The following is a 19,676-nucleotide window of genomic DNA, read 5'->3' as shown; positions in this document are numbered from 1 at the left end:
TCTGTGACCAAAACATTACATATTTATGTTAGGAAATGCATAAAAATAGGAAAGGTTCATCAGTTTGATTGGTAACATTCACCAAGTACATATACCGTTCAGTCCCCTTCAGTTAATGCACAGACAAAATTCCCCATTTTAGTCATTACCCAGATTATTAAACAGACTGGTGTCAGCATATACTTGTTCTCTAATCTTTTATCACAGTGCAGTATGACCTTTAAGAACATTGAGTAAGATTTAACAGAGTAAAATAATTACAGTAAAGACTCCATATTTTTCAAACCATTTGTTTAAGAAAATATATATATATCCCCATTTACTCTCCCATTCATGTATAATGCCCTTTAAGTCAATCAAGACAACCTGACAGGACTTCCAAGTTTTTTTTCTCCCTTTAGTTGGTCAATTTCAATTTCCTCGGCAGTCAGTAACATGCTTGTGTTGATTTCTATCACTTCTGCTGCTTCTCAATGGCTCTCCAAACCTCCCCTTTAGGATACTGATGCTTTTTCACAGACTCCTCCAGCATTTCACAAGAGAATCCAGGGTCCTTGAGAAGTACAAACACACATTTACGCTATTGTTACAAGTTAAAGTTGTCCCCAACCCTAACTTACGGTATTATGTTGTTGTTCAACTTGGATATTGTATTAAAACAATAATAATAATTTTTGTATATGTGACCACAAAACCAGTGATAAGGTTTTTTATTCATACGTGAGGTAACATCTACAATGCTCAGCATAAATGAGTACAGCCCATTTTAAAAATTTATATTTTTCTCCATTTCTTAGTGAATCTAGGCAATGTATTTTAGTGCATTTAAACAAAACAGATTTATTAAACAGATATATTTATTTCAATAATATTTTAGTCACCAAACATATTTAGATTTTGAAATTAAATAATACAATTAAATTCAAGCAAAATATTGCAAAAACAAAATTACAAACTACAAGCTTTCAACTATATTCTTCAATTTGTTTTGCTTCTCTTAATTTTTCCTCTTAAATTTGTTTAAAAATGTTTTCTATAACATTTAAATGTGGGTGTACTAGTTTTTGGACCGTTATTGTAAGTTATTTTGTTAGATAAGATCATGATTTGGCTTCAGTACTGACTAATCTAATGTATATGAACAAATATAATATTGTATAGCTTCCTATTAAAAATATTCATTTAAAAGATAGATTTGTGAGGGGTGTACTTATATAAGCTGAGCACTGTACATAATGAGCCTTCCACTGATTTGTGGTTTGTTAGGAACAATACTTGGCTTAGATACTAGTATTTGAAAAAAAATGAAATATTGACAACATCACTTTTACACTTGTGCAAATTAAGTTTTTAGCAATGGATAATGTAAACTCAAAAATGATGTTTGATTATATTTACAGTAGGAAACAAACAGGAAAATGCCTTCAAGGAACATTATCTTTACTTAATATTCTAATATTGTTGAGTATACAAAGGGCCAGGGCTACATATGTATTTATTCTCCACTGATATTGTCAATTTCAAGACAACTAGAAACAAATATTATTACATGACATGCTGAAGAAGAACAACTATAATATACACTACCTGACAAAAGTCACATCTCCTATCCAAGATTTAGAAACAACATATAGTAACTTGACTTCTACAGTAGTTGATCAATTGGTATCAGAAGTGGCTTATATGAAAGGCAAAGGCCTCTAGATTACGCTTATTTTACCAAAATAAAATATGATCATGCCTTGATTTTTAATTCTTTAAATAGGTCTGTCTTGTCACATAACAGAAATGATGTAATTTATATGTAAAATATAAAGTCATGGTGCAGTGTAAAAATAATGAATATTGTGTATGACTTCTACTGTATGAGCTTGGAGGACTGCATCCATACATCTCTGCAATGACTCAAATAACTCATTAATAAAGTGATCTGGAATGGCAAAGAAAGCATTCTTGCAGGACTTACAGAGTTCATCAAGATTCTTTGGATTCATCTTCAATGCCTCCTCCTTCATCTTACCCCATGCTCAATAATGTGCATGTCTGGTAACTGGGTTGGCCAATCCTGGAGCACCTTGACCTTCTTTGCTTTCAGGAACTTTGATGTGGAGGCTGATGTTTGAGAAGGAGCGCTCTCCTGCTGAAGAATTTGCCCTCTCCTGTGGTTTGCGATGTAATGGGCAGCACAAATATCTTGATACCTCACGTTTTTGATGTTGCCATCCACTCTGCAGATCTCTCGCACGCCCCCCTGGTTAATGTAACCATGATTTTTCCTTCACCAAACTTCTGTGAGAACCTTGAGTCCATGCGGGTTCCAATAGGTCTTTTACAGTATTTGTGATGATTGGGATGCTTTTCCAAATGATCAACTAGAAGTCAAGTTATTATTTGTTGCTCTCGATGACAAGATTTTTGTCAGATAGTGTAGACCTCTTAGATGCAATTAATGCTATGCATTATTTCACAGATGTATAGTTTCATTATCACATTGTGTGTTTTGATCACTAGCAGCATTCCCCTTCAGGCTGCTTGTGAACACTTCCAATCATTCACTCAAATACACATCTGCCACTGAGCTGAACTACAACTCCCATAATTTCCTGCACTCACACACCTGGCCCAGACCCCCCTTGATTGCAAACACACAGCTGAAGCTTGTGAAAATTGATTACCAGGACTATAAATAGTCCTCACTCTCACACACGTTGCTAACACGAGTCTTGTTTTCTGTTAACATTACGAAGCATTTTCCTTTAGTGGTGGGCAGAGCGAGGCTTCATAAAATACTGAAGCAGTCGAAGCTTCGAATCGTTTCGAAATGCGTCTCTACAGTGACACCTAGTGGTCATTTTTAAAGTATTGCTCTGGAACAGCTTCAGCAAAGAAAAAGTTACACAAATTGAGGTATTAAACCCCACGTTGATGAGTTGAGTGATTTATTGAAGTGGTGAGAATCCAGGGTGATGCAGCTATAGACATTCATTTTAAATGCCCTGTTATTGTAACATGTTTTGTTTTAACATTGGCCTGGCATCCCAATGAACAGTTTGTCAATAAACATGTCTTGTTTTGGTAAAATTAACAATGTTAAAACACATTACATTATAATTCCAGAGTATTTGTACAAGTCGGGATTCAAACGCGGGCCATTTGCAGCACATTTACTAGGTACATACACATGCTCCACTAGGCTAGAAGTATTTTTTCGACCCTGTCAGTCAAACGCAGATTAGCCAGGTCTCAAAATGCTTCTGAAATGACAGATGCTTTGAATCACTTTAGTCACGTGACCTGGGGGTTTTAAATAACCATAGACACATGACCTAGATGTTAAAACATTTGCGCTTCGGGATGTCAACACTGTTTCGAAACGTCAGTTTCACATAAGCCATCCCTATTTTCTTTGTCTTTCCATTCTGTGTTTTTGACCTATGTTTTGTTTATTCTTTCTGTTGTCTTGCTACTTATCCTGCCCATTTACCTGATTTTGACTATGCTCTTGGATTTCCTGTATGCTCCTTTTTGCCCCTGTTTTGACCGTTGCCTGCTTAACGAATCTCTTAAATAAACTGCATGTGGATCCTTATCTCGTTGTTACATTATGCACCAGATTGATAACATTGAGAACTGTTACATTATGAACGTTTGTAATACATTACACCTGTTCTGTTTGGTTGGCTTTTTTCTGTAACAAACAAATTTCATATTAATTAATTTCATTATTTAACCTATTCTATGTGCCTTATTTCACAGCCAAATTGCTGATAAACAAAAACATCAATTCCAGTTCAGTGGCCATCATCATTTACTTCTGAGTTGCTACATTTTAATCACAAAATATCCTCAACCAACTCTCTTATGTTTATTAATATAGTTTTTTTCTTGTTTAACTTACTTTTGGTGGAATGTATTTGGCATTTCTGATCACTGTGGGGCTTTTGAAGTGTTCATGAAGGTGATCCACGAACTCACACATCCTTTAATGCACACAAAAAGAAAAGATCAAACAAATGAATTTTTTTCATTATATGCAGACGCGAAGCACAGAATGCTATCGAATGGGACGACTCGCGAATGTTAAGTTCAATTTGTGTCATCTGTGAAGGTTATAATCGAAAACAATACAGGTACTGTTGGTTAGACCTGTGAATGTAAATAGCCGAGGAAGAAACTGAGTGTGTATCAGAATGTCAGAAATTGGAGATTTAGTGTTCCTGGAAGAAAACACTTCAGATACGGAACGCATTGATAAATAGGATCACTGCCTTTGAACTGACTTTGCTGTTTTGAAACTTTTCTGATATTATTCATGCTCATACAGTAACATTACACATTAAAGGAACACGTAAAAAGCATAATTGGATCTCTTAAACAAACTGTTCACCAAAAACTGAAAGTTCCCTAAAAATGTAGACATTATTTACTTAAATCTTCATTTCTGGCTTTCCTGATTAATACATTAAGAGACTGCAAATGTATACTTCTGTGAAGGGAAGTAGTCACTCCATGAAATGGATTTTTGTGTGCGATTATTTCTACTTATTTGAAATATATCCAATCAATATCTACACAAATTTCTATTTATGCTCCATATGTACACATAAATCTTTTTGAAAATGGAAAATACAGTAATTGAATGAGGAGTTATGAATATGAATAAAATGACATGAACCAAAGAAACAATATTACAGGATTTGGCAAGCTAATTGATGACTGATGTATTAATATAAAAGGCAGTTTATTTATGAACTAAAACTGATTAATTAACGGATTACTTAGTATTAATTTAATTGACTGGCCTTTTACTAGGCCCACACAGAATCCATGCGCAGAAATCAGCAAATTTTTAGCCAATCATTGAGTCTATATATTTACCCATGTAAATGTGTGTAAGTTTATATTTATCCAGTTTTTAAATTAATTTTAGTAATATTAGTGACTAATATAGAAAATTGATTTGATCAAAAATCATCAAATCAATTCATTTGATTTCATTTGAAAAGTTCATTAGATTTATTTACGATACAGTTTGTAAAGTAATATCTAAGTAATACTAAAAAAGTCTTTTAGTAGATATGTTATATGAGAGACTTGCTTTATTTACCAAATAAGTTGATCTAATTGAATTTGCTCTGTATACTTTAAATAAAACTTAAAAAGGTATTATTTTTATTTCATATAATAAAGTTAAGACTCCCAAAATCATTCAGCATAAATTTGCTGATTTTTTACAAAATTCTGCCCAGAAATAGCAAAAGATGCCTGCAGATTCTGTCTGACCTTACCTATTACCTACACTGATAACAATAAGATAAAGTACTTCATAACTGACAAGCCAGGTTCACACAGATAACATAATTTTCTTTCTTTGCACATACCTATTACTTAAACTAGTAGACACTGAAATGTAGTCAAATAAAATAAGGTGCTGTACAAGCTCACACAGTCCAACACCACCAGCATGAGGACACACAGGAACTGCAGAGAAAAACAAGACATATGTTTAAACTGCAGGAAAAATACAGACATTTACAGTATTGGCCAAAGTAATATTCACCTTTTACTTCACATATTAATGTAGATTTTATATGCATACTGCATTCAACAGATTCAAATGATGAGGTAGCATTTATGATAATAGATTTTTTGTGTGATTTGTTTGTATTAGCTAGAGTTGGTATATAATGAATTCCTTGGGCAGTTTTTATGTTTTCCTTTTCACATTATAAGATTTCTAAGGGGAGTTCTAGCCAAAACTGAAACTGTCATCATTTACTCACCCTTGACTTGTTCCAAAACAGTTTGGATTTTTGGACGCAATTCACTTTCATAGTAGGAAAAACAGATACTATGAAAGTCTGTGGTTACAGGTTTCCAACATTCTTCAATGTATCTTCCAAAATTTAAAGTCTGTGTGCATATACCCCATTGTTGCCCACATGTCCCCTTCGTACATACTTTTTAGCCACTACTGCACATAATCGCTTACTGTACATTGATGATAACATATATAATCCATTTACCATTAAACTTGGCAGCCATGAGTATAGTGGCAAGGTTCTCATTGACACTGCCGACCCTACAGCTGTCAATCTGAACAAACTGCAGAGCTGAGGCCTTGAGAAACTGCTTAAACATCACTCTGTTATGGCACTGCAAACAAGCACACAATGATCAACAGACATTCAGGTATATCAAAGTCAACTTGAAGTTAAAGTTTGACAAGAAAAATGAAAAATCATATACTTACCCTCACATCATTCGAAACCTTTTTTATGAAGGCCAACAAAAGAAATCGCCAAGGACCACTGTGTTTGAACAGTTGTGCTTTTTCGAAAAATTCGATTTTGAAAATTTTTTAAGATTTGTAAAATTTCAGTCTCAGTTCCTGGACAAACGTATGTAGATTTATAATAGTTTGCAAAATGTCAGCGTATGACTACATCCAGACAGTGGTGATCATGTTTTTTTGTTTTTCTTTTCTTTTGCAGATTCTAAAAGTTGTGTCCATACATCTATCTATTTTAAGAAATGTCTGTACCCAGATGGAAATGGGACAACTGAGTTAAACTGGTGAAATGGGTATACCACAGCTATGTGCAGCGGTTAATAAAAACAGACAGAGCCTTACATCACAGAAAAAATGCAGTCTTTCAAAGTGTTGAAGAGTAGCTACACCGTTAACAATTTTCTGTAAAATTTACAGTAACTTACTGTAAGCCACATGCAAAAATACTGTATTTATATTTACAGCATCAATTATCTTGCTGTATATGTATTTACAGTACTGTATCACTTTACTGTAAAATATACAGTAATCTTCACAATGCAACTTTTAAAATACAGTAACATACTGCAGAACTATCCTACAGTAAAACACGGTTCATATATTACGCTTAAATACTGTGTAATTTACAAAAATCGTTAACAGTGTAGCTACAATTAGTTACATCCTAAATGTAACTGCATGTTTTTAGTAGCTTGACAGTAACTCAGCTACTTTTAAAACAGTGTAGCATTTCTAGTAGCTACTTTTCCCAGAAAACAGTGCATTACCACCATCTGTTGCTATATCATGCACCTTGCGGCTTTATGGTTATTAATTTGTCATTTTTAAAAATAACATTTCACAAGTAACAGCAGTTTGAATTCAATCCATAAACAAGTTTGAACATCTGGCAATTAACATTACTTAAGAACTTTGCAAGGGCTTTAGAGTTTCTTGCAGCAATCGGTCTTACAGTATTTTTGAGAAAATGCTACTGCGTTTAATGTGACTCACTTACATTTTATTATTATTATTGCAGTGTAGCTTTGTTCTGACATGCTGAATATCGTTTTAACAAACCTGTATTGCATTTTTTCAAATACACAATTTTTTACTTTAAAGATGACTTCCAAATACTCAATCTTTTACATCAAAAATACTGCAGGAATTATTCAAAATGATGATGACTTTGTTAGGATAAAACAATGTAATTCTTACCATTCATATCAGTGCTAGACCGGATTTTTGGATAAACTGTTTCAGACACTATGATAAAAGAGCTAATGCTGTGTAATATATCCTGAGACAATTCAAGTGTTTTTTTTTTAACCTTGGTGGTTAAAAACAAAACACAGCATAACAGGTACAATTAAAAAGTATCAACTTTTTGTATTTCGCATGAGACTGAAAGTGATATAAGTTTGGAATGACATGAGGGAAACTATTCCAGCGCTGGCGAATAACAAAGCATAATGGAGAACAGTGGGACATTTAAATCTAAAGTGGGTCCTTTTATGATGCAACTCTTACACCATTACACATACACTGACCTGCTCTCCAGAGGCAACTCCAATACCCAAAGGTGCAAGTGCCTAAAACAAACACACACACGCACACGCACACGCACACACACACACACACAAACTCAAAACCTGACTTGCATGACATTATAGTGAACATATTGAACCAGTTTACCTTAGAGATGGAAGCATGTCCTAGAATGTCATCAGGACAGGTGGGTTCCTCAATCCATAGAGGCTGAAACTCTGCCAGCTTGGTTACCCAGGTGATTGCTTCATTAACATCCCACCGTTGGTTGGCATCAATCATCTGATATGCAGATATAACATTTATATATAAACTCCCCAGCCAAAGCAACCTTCTGCTCCTAGTTTAGACTAACTTTCAAAGAGTTAGTTCTTCCTATTTTTTTCCTTAAGTAGACTACACACTAACAGACATCTTCATTCATTAACTTTCCCTCGGCTCAGCCCCTTTATACATCAGGGGTCGCCACAGCGGAATGAACCGCCAACTTATCCAGTATATGTTTTATGCAGCAGATTCCCTTCCAGCTGCAACCCAATACTGGGAAACATCCATACACACTCATTCACCCAAATACAGATAATTTAATTTATTCAATTAAACTACAGCGCATGTGTTTGGACTGTGGGGTAAACTGGAGCACCCGGAGGAAACCAAGCCAACACAGGGAGAACATGCAAATACAGAAATGAACCAGAAATGAACTTGAACCAGTGACTTTCTTGCTGTGAGGCGACAGTGAAACCACTGAGCCACTCCTAACAAACATCTTTTCAATCAAATTGTTGTCCCACTGAAAGTCTATACACCCCAAACTTTCACTTTAATATGTACATAAACACACAAATTAAGATATTTTGGATAAAATTAGAGAGCTCTCTCATTCTCCATATACAGCAATGGTCCAGAGATGTTCAAAGTCCAGAAAAGGAACCAAAAGCATTGTCAGAACAATTCATGTGACTTCAGTTATTCAACTGTAATCATACGAAGATCCAAGAACACTGTTGTGTGGAAAAAAATAATATAAATAAATAAATTAATTAATAAATAAATAAATAAATAAATAAATAAATAAATAAATAAATAAATAAATAAATTAATTAATTAATTAATTAATTAATTTGACTTCAGGGCATCAGGCCAGGGTGCGTGTTTACTACAGGCAATTCAATGTGTTCAGTAACACAACATGCAAGCATTGTATATCCTGTTGTAAACACACATTCTGATCTGATGCAGAAGACATAACCTTTTACAGTTTTAGATTTTTTGGGGTGAACTGAAGTGAAATCTGATCTACTTAAAATAACGAACTACTTTATTCCAGTAAGTGTGTTGTTTTGCAAAATAATAATAAACATTTGACTTTAAATCACCAGTGTGTTGTTTGGTCCAATCAGCTTCCGGATAAGGCTGCATCTACGAATATCATCCTGCAAATCAGCCCCGACTTTCACTTTAAATTTAGTCCATCCTTGAGCAAGAGCTTCGTTGCAGAGCTATAAAAGAAAAATATGTTGAACAGATGAATTTTGTTAATGTCTAGGCATAGGCACCGCTAGGGCAATTATAGACTACTCACAAATTCAGATTTCTACTCAGCACCCCTAAAACATTTGAGATTAGCTCCTTGAAGGCATGAACTATGCACTAACTTGTGATCGCTTCAGTCCGCTTTAAATTTCATATGAAAACAGCATCAGATGACAGAGCGAGAGAACAGGGTGTGTTCGTGGATAGATTGTTATAATATCTGTATATTTGCAATTCTTTGTTAAAAATACAGCTTAATAAATGTTGTGACACTATGGCTGTTTCCTCAAGTGAAAATATAACATTAGCTAATAATGCACATTTCACTATTTTAATTTCAAAACTAACTGTGAAAATAAAGCATGCTGTATTACAGTTCATGTTTCATTAAGTAATTGTTGTGAGACTGAATGCTATACAGTCATGCACAAAAACAACCAAGACAATGAAAGAAACACTGAAGTGAATGTACTAATTTTGTCTGCATATAATTTTAACTGCATGCGTTTTGTTTCGAAAATATTGGTGTGTGTAAAATTGACCCAGACCGCTGTGTGAAATATGTGACATAGTTTAATATATAATTATCATTTTGAATTTGAGAAGTGACAGAGTTTAATTTTTTAATGAATAAAAAGAAAAATGTATCCGAGTATAGAAAGAAGTTTGTACAGAGAAATGGACCTGGATGGACGGATGAATGGATGGACGGATGGACGGATGGATGGATGGACGGATGGATGGACGGATGATTAAAGTCCTTAAGTCAATTGTGTGTCTAATTATTATGACAGACGCCAAAAAGAACACCCAAAGAACAGCCATACCTGTGTTAGCTGCTGGTCAGTGTAACCCAGCCAGGCACAGGAAGTGGTGTAGGCAGGATAGCCTTCCTTCAACATCTCCTCCTCTGTAGTGGTTTAAAGTGATTGGTGATCAAAGTAATTGCAGTTCATTTACAGCTCCAGAAAGTTTATATAATTTTTTTTAATCATTAAAGCCCACAAATAAAATGCATTTTATGAGAAAAGGCAGATTTTTTTATGTGCTCACTTTGTTAGAACATATTTTTTTAAGTGTTAAAAAAATAAAAATATAATAAATAAAAGAGCCACATAAAGGTTTTTTAATCGAATGTTCACCAAGTCTACAGTATATTTCTTTTGGCTAATAAATAAAATAAATAGATTATTTAGAAAAAAATAGTGATATCTACTACCTGACAAAAGTCTTGCCGCCTATCCAAGTTTTAGGAACAACAGGAACAACAAACAATATCTTGACTTTTAGTTGATCATTTGGTATCAGAAGTGGCTTAAATGAAAGGCAAAGGCCTCTAGATTACGCTTATTTTACCAAAATAAAATATGATCACGCCTTGATTTTTAATTATTTAATCAGGACAGTAAGGTCTGACTTTGCTTAGACAAAAGTCTTGTCACTAAACAGAAATAATGTCCAGTATAGAATATAAAGTCATGGTGAAGTGGAAAAGAATGAATATTGTGTATGACTCCCATGAGCTTGGAGGACTGCATCCATACATCTCTGCAATGACTCAAATAACTTATTAATAAAGTCATCTGGAATGACGAAGAAAGCGTTCTTAATAACCATATATATATATAAAATACATCATAAAATGTTATTTATTACTGTGGTGATTAAGCTGAAGCCTACGCAGCGTTCCAGTCTTTAAAGACATGATCCTTCAGATATTATCCCGATACACTGATTTGATGTAACATCTTTTTATTTATCATCAGTCATATTCAGTGCTGGAAACAGTTTTGCTGTTTTTCCAGGATTCTTTCTGTTTTAAAGAGCATATTTTAGCCTTGTACAATATTTATCATCACCTCGAATCAATTGAATGCATGCTACAGGAACAAAAAAGATTAATTTAAATAATAATAAGAAAATTCTGTTCACCTACAAACTATTTTATGCATTATTACTGAATATATGTAGTACTTCTGTGATCAAAGGAAACTCTTTGAAAAATTTGAATTCAATATGATCATATCTAAACCTTTGAACTGTAGTGAATGTAAGGACTTCAGAGATCAAAAGGCACTTTACAAAAAACATCAATGTGTTTAAACTACGTTAAAAGACTTTGTGAACTGTTCTTACCTCTACTTTTCTGATCTTTTTTGCCTTTTACCAATATATCTAAAAAAGAAAGGCAGCAAAGAGAACACCAAAGCATTACATGTAAATGTATACCACAGCTCAATATATGACAAAGCTGATAAAATCCTGACCTAAAGCTTCCTGCTCCGTCAGAGCATCAGTGAGATATCTGAAATCAATACAGCTGATCAGCTTTTCAGGATCCTAAGCAGAGGATTCAGAATATATATATGAAAATAAACATAATGAAGAAAGTTCAGTGTTCAAGAGCTACACAATATACCTCTCATTAAATAATTTGTAGAATAATTGTAACATTTAATAATTTCACCCAAAAATAAAAATTATTAATGACTGACTCTAATGTCATTTTAATCCTCTGAGACCTTCAGAACACATATTAAGATATTTTAGATAAAATCCATGAGCTTTTCATCCTTCATAGACCACAACAATCCAGAAAAGGAACAAAAATTTGTCAAAACACTCCCTCAGTTGCCAAACTGCAATTATACGAAGCTCCAAGAGCAAATTTGTGCACCAAAAAAAAAACTGTAAAAATGACTTTGTTCGCCACTGTTTTCCATGTAAGGTCATGGTGTGCATTTAATACAATATATATTTATATATAATAGCCAAAGCATAATTAGTGTATTGTTTTATTGTATATACATGATCAGAGTAAATACTTGTTTTTAAGTACAATATAGGTGACATTTTACAATAAAGTCTCATCAGTTAATGCATTAAAATCAAAAGTAACAAATGGCCATATTATGGTTATGTGTTAAAGTTCATTTTAAAAAATAGAACTGAATGTTGTTAGTTATTAACTGCATCAAATTAAATGATTACCACTTTTGATTATAATGCTTGATTAGGCATCACATAATAAATTAATGCTCAATCAGGATTTTGAAGCAGATACCTAGTACTGCTTCCTCATCATGGTGATCGGCCGATACAGAGTACCGATTCTGATGCTTCAAGCTTTGTAACATTGCATAAAGCACATTTCCCTCTAAGTATGACACTTAAGTTGAGATCTCTGTTTTCCTACGAGAATAACTAAAGGATGTTTGCTACATATAATCCCTTAAACATCTCTTCTAACCATTTGTGGACACGTCATGGTCAGAAGCAGCTTACAGAAAATAGTAGATAAAACGAGAAAAAAGAAGAAGAAAAATGACTAACAATGCAATTTGGAAACATTGCAAATGATGGAAGAATAATTTAACATGCCTCAATGAAGATAAAGTTTGGAGTGCATATTTGATGCATAAGAAGTTAAAATGCACCTTCTTCTGCTTGTAAACACGTAAACAAACACTTACAATCTGTTCATGTGAGCGGGCAGATTAGCGAGTACCGATCGAGTCAAAAAATGTGATTATCAGCTGATATTGATCTCAGCGTGATCAACTGGAGCATCCCTAGTAAAAGATTAATAAATGTTTTGTAGTTATTTACATTGACCTGAATTAAATTAACTGATGTTAACAATTGGAAACAAACAGAAGGCCTATAAATAGTCACAGAACTTCCAATGTCATAGGTCAGGTTAACACATCTGTTAAGTCTTCAGTCATTTGGTGCTATTATGAACACTACTGCCCGCCAATACAACGATCAGCTATTTAAGTGATTTATATATACAGCTATTTATATATATATATATATATATATATATATATATATATATATATATATATATATATATATATATATATATATATATATATATATATATATATATATATATATATATATATATATAATATCGGCACTGTAGCATGGTGGTGCAGTGGGTAGCACTGTCGCCTCACAGCAAGAAGGTCGCTGGTTCGAGCCTCAGCTGGGTCAGTTGGTATTTCTGTGTTTAGTTTGCATGTTCTCCCTGTGTTGGCGTGGGTTTCCTCTGGGTGCTCCGGTTTCCCCCACAGTCCAAAGACATGTGCTATAGGTATAGGTTAATTGGGTAAGCCATGGGTCTCAAATTAGATTCCTGGAACGCTGCAGCTCTTCACAGTTTTGCTCCAACCCTAATCAAACACAGCTGATCCAACTAATCAAGGTGTTCAAGACTACTAGAGATTATTAAGCAGGTGTGAGTTGGAGGTGGTTAGAGCTAAAATCTGCAGAGCTGTGGTCCTCCAGGAATTGAGTTTGAGACCACTGGGGTAAGCTAAATTGTCCGTAGTGTATGTGTGTTAATGAGTGTGTATGGGTGTTTTCTAGTACTAGGTTGCAGCTGGAAGGGCATGTGATGTGTAAAATATATGCTGAATAAGTTGGCGGTTCATTCCACTGTGCCGACCCCTGATGAATAAAGGCACTAAGCCGAAAAGAAAATGAATGAATAAATGAATATTGGCATATGTATAACACGCAGAAGAGAAGATATAGGCAAACAAATTCGTTTTTACAGTTTTTTTTTTTTTTTCTTCAGGGAGCACAAATGTATTCTTGGAAAAAAAAAAAGATTCTGGACTGTTGCTGTCTATGGATGATGAGGGAGCTCTCAGATTTAACCTGAAATATCTTAAGCTGCGTTCTGAAGATAAACAAAGTTCTCAGGTGATTGGAACAACATGAAGGTGAATAATTAATCAAATAATTTTTATTTTTGGGTGAACTAACCAGGAGCAAAAAAAAAAAAAAAACATTTGGAGCTTTAACAAAGATTAACTGAGTCTAATTAATAGAGTGAACATCTGTGCAATTGTTATTTTATGTTTATTTTTGTTTTCTGTTCCTGAATACTGTTATGCTCGACTCGCACCAAACGCAAAGCATTGTGTCACTTGCCCTAAATTACTCATGGGATATGTTTGCTCTCACACAAATCTTCCACTCTATTTGAATCTTTAACTTGCAAAGGCGGCGGCTGAGACCAATTTCACTCATTCACAGCAAATGCATCAGACTTTCTGCTTCATTCACCACTATTCACACATTTGCATTAGAAGTAATCTACTCTCGTGAATACTTAGACCAGCATTAGATCCAGATTTATTTAATGTGTAATTCTGTTCTGTTATATATCAACGCTTCTCAGGATTTTAGTTTGTCAATGATTTTATTTATAGACTTTGATTCCATTCATTTAAAATCTCATAAAAAGTCATGTTTTAGAGTGAACTCTAACAATAGCTAAATAAAACTTGACCCTATTTGTTTTTTAATGCATTGGTTCTTTGTAAAATACTGTATTATTTTAAATTATGAATTTTTTTGTTTTTACATGTCCCCCTCATAACATTAGAACTGCAGTCCAATATCCAGCCAATGTCTATTAATGTCTAACTGCTGAAATATTACTTTGTTTTATATCTTAAATGTGGTCATATAAGCCCCAAAGATCATTTTTTAAAAATGAATACTCACCATGTCAACAAGTAGCTTCCACAAGGGCTGCAAAACACATTGATTCTGACTTTAATGATATTCTACATTCGTTATTACATAACCTACAGTATGCAAGCAGACAGCATGCAGACGAATCTGTCCTGAAGGTTTTATTGCTCACCTTTTTCTCTACTCTTGCCCATAAATCCCAGACAGCATTCAGTATGGCTGCTGTAGCCAGATGAATGACTCCTTTCTCTGGTCCGATCTGTAAGTGAGTTTATCTATTCATTCAGCTGTTCATGAACTGAAGGGTCTGTGCTCAGTGTTGTGTCTCTTACCCATCTCATCTGACCATCGCTGCTCAGGAGTCTGTAGAAGCCTCGGAAGTCACTGGTTATTTCCTCCAAAGTTTTCCCCACCACCAGGGTGGATAAAGCTTTAACTGCACACACAACTAGAAATAGAAAAACACATACATTTGTTTTCATGCTTTATTTGGACTTACCATAGATTTAATTAATTTTATACTATTCAGACTGTCTGTTCTGTCCCCTTATCCCAACTGTATGCAGTACCACACAGTGCATCTGGAAAGTATTCATAGCGCTTGACTTTTTCCACATTTTTTTATGTTACGGCCTTATTCCAGAATGGATTAAATTCAATTTTTCCTCAACATTCTACAGACAATATCCCATAATGACAATGTGAAAAAAGAGTTTTTTTAAATTGTTGCAAATTTATTTAAAATAATAACCTGAAAAAAATCACATGTACAGAAGTATTCACAGCCTTTGGCGTGAAGCTCTAAATTGAGCTCAGGTACATTCCGTTTCCACTGATCATTCTTGAGATGTTTCAGCAGCTTAATTGGAGTTCACCTGTGGTAAACTCAGTTGAATAGACCTGGTTCGAAAAGGCATACACCTGTCTATATAAGGTGCCAGGGTTGACAGTGCATGCCAAAGCACAAACCAAGCATGAAGAAAAAGGAATTGTCTGTGGCACAGTGGCCTCCATCATCCGGAAGTGGAAGATGTTTGGAACCACTGGAAGCCACTGCCTGCCTGGAATTTGCAAAAAGGCATCTGCAGGACTCTCAGACCATAAGAAACAAAACTCTCTGGTCTGATGAGACTAAAATTGAACTTTTTGGAGTGAATGCCAGGTGTTACATTTGGAGAAAACCAGGCACTGCTCATCACCAGGCTAATACCAGCTCTACAGTGAAGCATGGTGATGGCAGCATCAAGCTGTGGGGATGTTTTTCAGCAGCAGTCAGGATAGAGAGAAATGAATGCAGCAATGTAAAGAGACATCCTGAATGAAAACCTGCTTCAGAATGCTCCTGATCTTAGACTGGGGCAACGGTTAATCTTACAGCAGGACAATGACCCAAAGCACACCACCAAAATATCAATGGAGTGGCTTCACAACAACTCGGAGAATGGACCAGTCAAAGCCCAGACCTAAATCCTATTAAACATCTCTGCAGAAATCTGAAAATGGCTGTACACAGTTGCGTCCCATCCAACCCGATAGAGCTTGAGAGGTACTGCAAAAAGGAATGGGCAAAAATTCCCAAAGACAGGTGTGCCAAGCTTGTGGCATCATATTCCAAAAGACTTGAGGCTGTAATTGCTGCCAAAGGTGCATCAACAAAGTATTAAGGACAGGCTGTGAATACTTATGTACATGTGATTTTTTAGGTTTTTTTATTTTTAATAAATTTGCAACAATTTCAAAACTTTTTTTTACATTGTCATTATGGGGTATTGTGTGTAGAACTTTGAGGAAATAAAATAATTTAATCCATTTTGAAATAAGGCTGTAACATAAAAAAAGTGAAAAAGGTGAAGCGCTATGAATACTTTCCGGATGCACTGTAAGTCCAAAACATAAAGAAAACATTAAATCTGCAGTTTAACATTTTCAAAATACTTTATTCTGAATGATTTATGAGCTGTTTTCATAATGAAGATCAAAAAAAAAAAGTCTATTGCTACTGCTATGCTTGAGGGGACATTTGTTCCCAACAACATGATTGAATACCAGAACCACATACTCAGACACACACAGATCTTGTTTAACAAACCTACAGGTTGTAGAAAAAAAAAAGTAACAAAAAAAAGTCATTATTTCTGTCATAATTTGCAGCTGATGGTTATTAATGATAATAATATTTAAAATAAATAAGGAGGTAAAGTTTGCAATAACAATATTTTTTTTTTGATGAATGCATGAACAGATGAATAAATGAATTAATGCTTGACATTTTAAAATTGCGCGCACACACACACACACACGCATGCACGCACGCACACACACACACACACACACACACACACACACACACGCACGCACACACGCACACACGCACACACAAAGCCATTTAAAACAAATCACTATTCAAAAACCAATTAACATTTAAGAAACCTGCATACTTAGACCAAAATAACATTAAAACAGCATAAATCTTCCTTTTACAGTCAGACAGTTTTTTAACAGATATATTTTAATAGACCCAAGTGCAATATAACCAAATGGCACCTTCTCACAATGCAACAGTAGCAGCTAGTGGATAATGGATTATTTGGAACTGTATAATAATCCCAACAAGATGGGTAAGAGAGCATTGTATTTACATAATATATGAATGTGTTTGTCTATATTTATTGTATACAATAAATACACACAAAAACCAAACAAAATATTTACATTATTAGATTAGTATAGAGAAGTATCTTATAGTATATGTTAGTTATGCATAGCTTTTTTATTTTATTTTTTTATAGCTCTTATGTTCAGTGTTGTGTTTGTATTTGTGATTATGTAGCACCTGCAAGACATGACATTTAGTTCCTCAGTATGTCCACACATGTAGTGGTATGACAATAAAGCTCAACTTGACTTATATATGATATGTACACTACTGGTCAAACGTTTTGGGTCAGTAGGATTTTAAAAAGTTTTTAAAATAAGCTTTTCCTGCTCACCAAGGCTGCGTTTATTTGATCCAAAATACAGTACAAATTGTAAAATAGTGAAATGTTATTGCACTATAAAATAACTCTTCAAAAATAGTTTATCATTTAATTTAATGATTTATTCCAGTGATTTTAAAGATGAATTTCAGATGAGTCACATGATCCCTCAGAAATCACTCTAATATTTATTATTATTATTATTATTATTATTATTATTATTATTATTATTATTATTATAATAATAATAATAATAATAATAATAATAATAATAATAATAAAAGCAATAATGACTGGAGTAATAATTTCATTTGAAACTACATACAATTAGTAGGCCCACACGGAATCTGTGCATGCAGATATCTGCAGATTTTTAGCCCACCATTGAGTCTATTTATTTACTTGTGTGCACATTTATATTTATTCAGTTGTTAAATTAATTTCAGTAATATTATTGACTAATATGAAAATGTTAAAATGATTTATTTACAATACAGCTTGTAATGTAATATTATCTGCATTTTAGTAGATATATCATGAGGGACTTTAAATGAGAGACATTATATGAGACTTTTTTTAGCAAATAAGTGGATCTAATTGGATTTGCATTTTAAACATTAAATAAAATTTAAAAAGGTATTATTTTTTTAGTTCATATCAAGTTTGTCATGATACTCCCAAAATCATTCCGCATAAATCCACAGACAAAATTCTTCGCAGAAATAGCAAAAAATGTTTGCAGATTCTGTCTGACCCTGACAATAAGTAATGATTAAATATTTAATAAATAAGTATTTAACACTTTATACATTTAATAAATGTTAACTTAATCACTTAATAAACCGAATAATTTTCATTAAAAAAAGAAAAAAAACAACAACTTTTGAGTAGTGTTTCTAATACATGCATAACAAATATACACAAGTGTAGCCTACAAATCTTTATGTTGGATGCGATTAACAGCACTAACAGTCAATTATATGTAATATTGCAAACATAATAATAACAATTTTACAGCAGAGCTAATCACTCACTTCAAGTATACATATTTTATTCTACCACCACCAATTTTCGCCACAAGGTGCCATACTCGAGTCGCTACTGTAATCATATGACATTTGACGGTAATCATGTGACATATTTGTATACTTGTTAGATAAGTGAAGATCACTCACCGATTTCCGTCCCTCTTCCCACAGTAAAAGTCAAGCCGTAACCCTTGAGTTCAGCTTTGTCCGTCTCCAGAACAACATACGCCACAGAATAATCTGGATCCGTGTGCTGCAAATCAAGCATACTCACTTTTTATGTTGTGCATTCTTTATTGATGGTGCATCGAGCAACTCTGAAATGACTGAGATCAACAGCATGGAGAAGAAGTGAAGTGAATTATATGTAGGTGACCCACCATTGCATCGGATCCATGTTGTTCCAGTGACGTCGGGAATCTCACATCACGCACGGACACATTTATGATTTTAATCGCCAGCATTTTGTGAACTTCACCTACTGTACAGTCAACTGTAATCCAATACTACTGTACAACTCACACGCTCCGCCCAAAGACAGCTATGATTGGCTTATTGACAATGTATACAAGCTGTAGAAACGCGATTGGCGTTTTTAGGATGACGTTAAAAGTGACAACAACATCATCATATGATCATTTAAAAAACATTTTCTGGTCGGATTTAGCAAAATATGTCTGATAGGTCGAACTTAAATTATTGTTTTACAATGAAAAAAAAATAATAATAATAATAAAAATAATAAAATAAATAATATATATATATATATATATATATATATATATATATATATATATATATATATATATATATATATAT

General features: G+C 33.8%; 1 protein-coding gene across 1 annotated transcript; it reads right to left on the bottom strand.

Annotated features, from left to right (window-relative positions):
- enosf1 (enolase superfamily member 1) lies at positions 1–19,385 on the bottom strand. Its single transcript, XM_056462180.1, has 15 exons — positions 19,238–19,385; positions 19,005–19,110; positions 15,184–15,299; positions 15,024–15,110; positions 14,882–14,908; positions 11,623–11,695; positions 11,492–11,530; positions 10,183–10,265; positions 9,199–9,321; positions 7,967–8,101; positions 7,822–7,863; positions 6,027–6,156; positions 5,382–5,481; positions 3,899–3,980; positions 1–553 (listed from the first exon to the last, which is right to left on the bottom strand). Exons 1-15 carry the CDS (start codon positions 19,319–19,321, stop codon positions 455–457), a joined length of 1,326 nt encoding a protein of 441 aa, XP_056318155.1. The 5' UTR covers positions 19,322–19,385; the 3' UTR covers positions 1–454.
- Positions 19,386–19,676: the final 291 nt, after the last annotated feature.

The sequence above is a fragment of the Danio aesculapii genome, chromosome 7 (assembly GCF_903798145.1).
Source record: "Danio aesculapii chromosome 7, fDanAes4.1, whole genome shotgun sequence".
Classification (NCBI taxonomy): domain Eukaryota; kingdom Metazoa; phylum Chordata; class Actinopteri; order Cypriniformes; family Danionidae; genus Danio; species Danio aesculapii.
The sequence above is the reverse complement of the archived record's forward strand: the minus strand, read 5'-3'. Positions and strand labels throughout refer to the sequence as shown.

Bases quoted from the DNA above. Each gene is read 5' to 3' on its own strand.
- enosf1 (XM_056462180.1), bottom strand. From the start codon at position 19,321: ATGCTGGCGATTAAAATCATAAATGTGTCCGTGCGTGATGTGAGATTC. The intron at 7,864-7,966 runs GTAAACTGGTTC...TGTTTGTTTTAG, and splicing joins GACATGCTTCCATCTCTAAG to GCACTTGCACCTTTGGGTAT. The intron at 3,981-5,381 runs GTATGTGCAAAG...TGTGCATTAAAG, and splicing joins TCTACTAGTTTAAGTAATAG to GATGTGTGAGTTCGTGGATC.